Genomic DNA, 6569 nt, shown 5'->3' with positions numbered 1-6569 from the left:
AAAGCAAACAGCAGAATTCTTTCGGATATAATCACTTCGATCGCACCAGTGTTTCGCCGTGGAAATATGTCGGCTGAAGAAGGCCTGCACTCCTGCAAAGCACGAGTTTGTCACTTGATTCGCTTACTTGACTTTCCGGAGAGCCAAATATCAGTACGCCCTGTCTAGACGTCCTTTCGTTAAAAAAAAAAAAAAATGGCATTGGCCATGCGGACGCCGGTCATGTGCCCATCTATATTCACGCTAATTTTATTTTTGGGCTAAAATGTGAAAAATCTACCTTGGCTATAATTCTATTTTATAAAGTATTACTGGTTTATTAATAAAAACTCAAGACACCATTCAAACGCAGATTTCAAACTTCATTTATTTCAAAAATTCACACGGCAACGCGCAACCAACCTGATTCCCCATACCATTATGCACTGCACTAGCAATTCATCCCGTACTAGCTGCATAATAGTAACAGGAGCTGACCTCGCTGCGTTTAAAAAGCGAATCCATGCAAATAAGTGATTACAGATGAAACAGTAATTCAGTTCCTCCCACGGCCGACAAGTATACATATGCATGTATATATACTGCACATGCAGGCTTGCACAAAATAATATAAATTCCATGTAGAAAAGTTTCTCCCATGAAGGATATTTTAGGAGTGACATGTCGCGAAAAGGGAATCATCATGGATTTTCACAGAATATTTAAGAACCGATGTTCACTCGTTTTTTTCCAAATTATTGCAGAAAAAAGGGCCCGGAACAAAATCTTGTTCTGTGTAATTAAAGGATTTTTGGTTACTGGTGCAGGTAACAGTATTAAATAATTTTCATGAACTTGTCCGTTCGCAATACAAAGAAACAACATGAGCAAAAAAAAAGAGACACAAAAAAAACACCGTAAAATAAGCGAATACATTCTTCATTTTCTGAAATGTTCAGAAAGTGCAGGGAACCAAATTAAAGCGGAACGCAACGATCAAGGAAACATTAATAGTTTGCAAACTACTGAACACCACGGTGCCGCCACGATTGAAAGTATTGCGCTCACAGTTCACAGCCCACCAAAACGGAACGAAAGACGAAGGTGACAAAAACCAACGAACCAAACAAAACAAACTGTCTTGGTGCACTGTGATCGAAATGAATAACTTACCGAAATTTCTGCTATACTGATTGCTACTTCGTGTTGCCTAAACACTTATACAACACATATATTTAGTTTCTGGCCTATTGATTACAGGTTGTGTTCGATAAATTTGACGTAATTTTCTGGCATTGACTCATTTATTGCATATATCGCTCATTTTACATGGTAACTCGCTTAAGCAGAGTGGCAATCATTTTAAAACAGGGCTAGAACATGGACAGAGTGTGAAGCAGTTGTGTATGGGATTCCGCTGACATGCGGAAAGACATACGTTGGTCGAACGGGAGAATGTTTAAATGGTAGGATCCGTGAGCACAAGAAAAATTTAGAACAGAAAAGGGACGGGAATCTTTTCGACCATTGCCAGGACTTGTTTAATGCGTTAACCGTGCAAACTGTTTCCATTGTACGTAAAAATGTCGTTTTACATAATTTCTGTGACGGCTGAAGTTGATAATTTTTCGACCTGAAACATTCATGTTGACATTATTTCAATGAAGGAGCCAGGTATTAACAAAAAAAAAAAAAAAAAAAAACCGGCACACAATTAGCGCCGCAAGGTACAGTTGCGGACAAAAGTGGTATACTCCACACGAACCACGACGATTGAATTTTTTTCAGTATAAAAAAATGTGCCACACAACATTGCCTGGACTAGATGAAAGTATATCAAGGAGGGTATACGTTATGCATATCTCAGAAATAACTGCTTCTCTGTCGGAAAACTCTGGCGGGCAGTTTTCTCGCAGAGCGTGGGATATACCACTTTTGTCCGCAGGGGCACATGCAAGGTCGGCTTCATCTCGGTAAGTTGAAGAGCCAGTGGTATCAAATTGGTCGAGACGACCTTGTACCCCGTCAAGAATGCACGCAAAAAGAAAACCACAAGAACAAAGGACATTGGAACCTTAATTAGAGTACCAGGCGGAGAAATTTAGTAGTCGTTTACGAAAGGTCCGAGCTTGAGCTTTGCCCTACGCTGAGTTGCTGCGCGCAGCCGTACAAGCAGACGACAATCCACTCCGCTGGAGCAGGGAGCAGCCACCGCCGCGACCTCGACCCACGCGCGCTCAGTCTAGCGGTGACGTCATGTAACGTAGACGCACCTGACAGCAGCAAGCGGCCGCCCCAGCAGACCCCAATGCAGGATGCTGTGAAATTTGAGTTGCTCCGTGCGCGCTCTGCTTCTCGTTCGCATCGCCATTCTGAGACTGAATACTTGTGCCTGCTTATCTTATGGCATCGTAGTAGCGCAAAAAAAGAAGCAGAGAACGAGATGCATATGGTTTAGTTTATGGTCTTTTGTTTTACATCTCGAACGACACCGAATTGATGCACTTCGTCTTCGCTTCGCGATGTCTGCAAGGTGGCGAAAATACTATTCCGTGAAAAAGGAGTATGAGCAAATTTTGAAGGAGCTCGGCCTACCTCATGAAGCCGAGCCTTCTCCAGCTCCACCTTCGTCTTCTACCCTGAAGAGACCAAGTTGCGAACCTCCCAGTGAGGAACTTTGCTCCCCTACAGTCCCATTGCCTTCAGGCTCCCAGGCGAGTAAGCGCCAGAAACCAGGAGCCGGCGCTCAAAATGTTTGCGCCAGTGGCGCAGCAGAATCAGTTTCACTGACAGCAGACTCACGCAGAGAATGCTCGCCGACACAATACCTGGAAGGCGGATCAGATGAGTTCGAATATTCACTAGCGCGTAGCCCATGCGGCCAGGTTTGCGAGTCGGACCAGTGCGACTCAAGTTATAGTGAGTCGGTGGACAACAATTCAAGTGACAGTGAGCCAAATCAAGTGATGCCAGTTGATGTTGAATCTCAAGGCAGCGCAGTGACCAGCGGTATTGAGTTGGGCCAGCAGGATCAAGGTATGCCTGATATACCTGTAGAATCTGAACTTTCTGCAGCACAAAAAATAGCTTTAATAGCTAGTAGGCATAATCTCACACATGCATGCATCAATGATATCTTGGAATTTTGCCAACAAGAAGGCATCGAAGGTCTTCCCAAAGATGCAAGAACCATTTTGGGAACTGAAAGAAAAGCTCAGTTGGAGCACAATGGTTCGTTTGTGCATTTCGGACTTGCAGAGGGGATCAAGCAGGCAATTGGGCATGGGCCTGTTCCTCAAGGTGTCAAGCTTCATGCAAATATTGACGGTCTGCCTTTGCATAAAAGCAGTCAGACCGGCCTGTGGCCTATTCTGTGCCGGATCACAAACATTAAGGCATCTCCACCTTTTATGGTGAGTGCATACTGTGGTGCAGGCAAACCGCCTAATCTTGAAGCATTTCTGACTCCATTTTTGGAAGAAGTTCAACAACTGTCTACACATGGAATGTTATTTGAAGGCACCCAAATCAACGTTTCTCTTGATGCAGTCATCTGTGATGCCCCCGCAAGAAGCTATGTTAAATCAATCACTTGACACAGTAGGTACCATGCCTGTGAGCGCTGCAGCCAGAAAGGCCGCTACGTGGAGGGCCGACTCACATTTCCTGAGCTGAATGCACCATGCCGCACTAATTCTTCATTTAGATCACAGGCTGACAAGCAGCATCATACTGGTGTTTCACCATTTCTATCATTGGAAATTGATATGGTGCAATGTTTCCCTACAGAGTATATGCACCTTGTCTGTCTCGGTGTTGTGCGGCGCCTTCTGCGAAACTGGGTGTGTCAGGGACATGCCACAAGATTGAGCCGAGACCAGCGGAAGGAGTTAAATGATAGGCTAAGAAATGCTGCCACAGCCTTTCCCAGCAGCTTCCAGCGGAAACCAAGGGGAACAGAAGAGCTGGACAGATGGAAAGCTACAGAGTTTCGCACATTCCTCCTCTACCTGGGGCCAGTTGTGCTGAAGTCAATACTGAAAAAAGATCAGTATAAGCATTTCTTGATCTTTCACGTGGCTATTCGCATTTTGGTCTCACCGGAACACCACATCACCCTAAATGAGTTTGCCCGGGACTTGTTAAGGTATTTTGTGCAGGAATTCGGCAAGCTGTATGGACAAAAACAACTAGTGTATAATGTCCATACGATCATCCACTTGGCAGACCAGTGCCTCCACCACGGTCCTTTGGACAGTTTTAGCGCTTTTCCTTTTGAGAGCTATCTGGGGAAGGTAAAAAAGCAGCTGCGGACATCCAACAAACCACTCGCACAGCTTAGCCGCAGGATGTCAGAGTTGAGGCAGATGCCAAACAACTGTACAAAACAAATCAAGCAGCAAGTGAAGCCGGGCGACTGTTTCTTGTTGGATAGTGGCCCTATCTTTGTCACAGAAGTCCACAAGAACACCGCAAGGGCAGAAATCTTGCCCAATAGTAGGGATTTCTTTAAAGTCCCATTGCCCTCATCAAGGTTGAGTATATGGTACTGCAGTGCTCCAGGCGATGAAACAGGGATTTGGCCTCTTGCACATCTTGAGGGTAAGGTTCAGTGTGTGAGGCTAAATCATAAGAGAGGACATGTCATTCTTCCACTACTGCACCTGCTATAGAAGATTCAACTTCTGTCTATGACTTAGGACTTCTGTGCCAACTAGAAGAACCATGCTTGATGGCAGGAGAATTTAATACATCCTCTTCTTTTGGGGGAAGTGAGAAAAACTGACACTTGTGAGCAAAGTGTTGAAGACCTTAATCATTGTTGTGATTGTTTGTTCTTAATCATTGTTGTGATTGTTTGTTTAACTTTTCTAAGCTTACGTACTGTTCTTCAAACCTACGAAAAATTAGTGTTTCTATGTGCCTTTAGAATAACATGTCTTAAACACTCACATCGGAGTGAGCACCTGTATTATGCATCTTTTCATTACCACCAGTGCTATCAAACCACATTGATGGAAACCTAATTTAGCAGACTTGGGTCTCTTAACTGTATGTAGCTGGCAATTTAGAAAAAGTTTGTTCAATAAGTTACTAAGGATGAACCTAGTGGATTGTTTACAACTTGCATTACTGATACGGCAAGCCTTGCTATACCACAGGCCGAAAGCAGTGTGACAAATCCACAAAGTCCTATGGACACATGAATGAAAGGTGCTCATGCAAAAAACGAGAAAAAAGTCTGAGTTCATACTATAGGAACAGCGCAAAGACGACGGACAAGAAAAGGGCACACAAGGCACAAAGCGCCTTGTATGTCCTTTTCTTGTTCGTCGGCTTTTTGCGCTGTCCCGATAGTATGAGTAATTACCAACTAGCCCAATTAGGGTCCTAGCTAAAAGTCTGGGTGTTTTCTGAAGCTGCCGACAAAAAAAACGAAATAATTTTTCAAAAACTGAGATTCTGATGCATTTGCCGCAATGCCTAAAAAGAATCCTGGCAGGAGTGTGTCGATAATTAACAGCTCAACAAGATCTAAAAAATATTGAAATATGTTCTTAAACTCAAAGGCAGCTTCTACTTCACAATTAGTTTTCTCACTGCCCCTGGCACACAAGGAAGCATTGAAGAATAGGCAGATTTGCTAAGAGAAATTTCTGTATAGTTTTCAATTGTTCTGGCTGCACATAAACATTTTAAATGCAGAACCACAACTGTGAACAGCATAAATTAGCCATATACCAGTTTATTTACACTGCAAAAACTTATGGAAGTCTTAGCTTCTGGTAAATGGACTGCAACTTGCCCTGATGATGTTCATTACGAAATGCTTGCCCATCTATTCACACCCTGTGCAAAGGCATTTTTCACAGGTTTAAACAAAATTTGGGTACTACTAAAGCTTCCGAAGGCTTAGAAAATTGCTGTTATTGTACTATTTTTGAAACCTGGAAATCTGCTGACTTTTTCTGGTCTCTATAGGCTTATAACTTTCTGCAGCATGGCTAGTGAAATCTCTTGCAAGTGTTCTAAACATCAAACTGACCTTGCATCTGCAACTCCATATGAACTTCTCAATATTCACCAATGGGATTTTAAGAAAGTTTGCAACACAATAGACCTATGAATTTTAACACTGTCCAGGAAGCTTTCATGCACAACACTATCTTGCCGTTTTCTTTGACATGAAAAGAGGCATATATGATACAACCTAAGGTTCAAGATTCTATGTGATCTGGCAGATTAAGATATCTACGGCAGGATGCAGGAATGACTGCAAATGCAGTCACACCACTAATAGGTAGCATCATAACACAGCAAAGATCACAATAGAAGGGCATAACATAATATTTTGTTGAGTCCCAAGCCAAGTAGGCATTGAAGGTAATGAAAGAGAGGACAGATGGGCTGCAAAAGTCTGCAGAAAAAAGATAACACTAAATATATCCTTTAGGGCTGCATGAAGCTAAAGCATGGCATAAACAGAAGGAAAAGTGGCTGTCCATGTAGAATAAGCCAAGTATAATACTAAATTAAGCCTGGTAAAACCCATTTTAGGAGAATGAAAATCGAGCCCACCTCGAGAACTG

At 42.9% G+C, this 6569-nt stretch overlaps 1 protein-coding gene across 1 annotated transcript; it reads left to right on the top strand.

Moving 5' to 3' along the window:
• The first annotated feature begins 3731 nt into the window (after positions 1-3731).
• LOC146200555 (uncharacterized) lies at positions 3732-5267 on the top strand. Its single transcript, XM_084592958.1, has one exon. The coding sequence runs from the start codon at positions 3747-3749 to the stop codon at positions 4650-4652; it is 906 nt and encodes a 301-aa protein (XP_084449084.1). The 5' UTR covers positions 3732-3746; the 3' UTR covers positions 4653-5267.
• Positions 5268-6569: the final 1302 nt, after the last annotated feature.

Source organism: Amblyomma maculatum, chromosome 2 (genome assembly GCF_055883805.1).
Source record: "Amblyomma maculatum isolate TAMU_Amacu chromosome 2, ASM5588380v1, whole genome shotgun sequence".
Taxonomy (NCBI): Eukaryota; Metazoa; Arthropoda; class Arachnida; order Ixodida; family Ixodidae; genus Amblyomma; species Amblyomma maculatum.
This window is presented reverse-complemented; position numbering and strand designations above follow the sequence as displayed.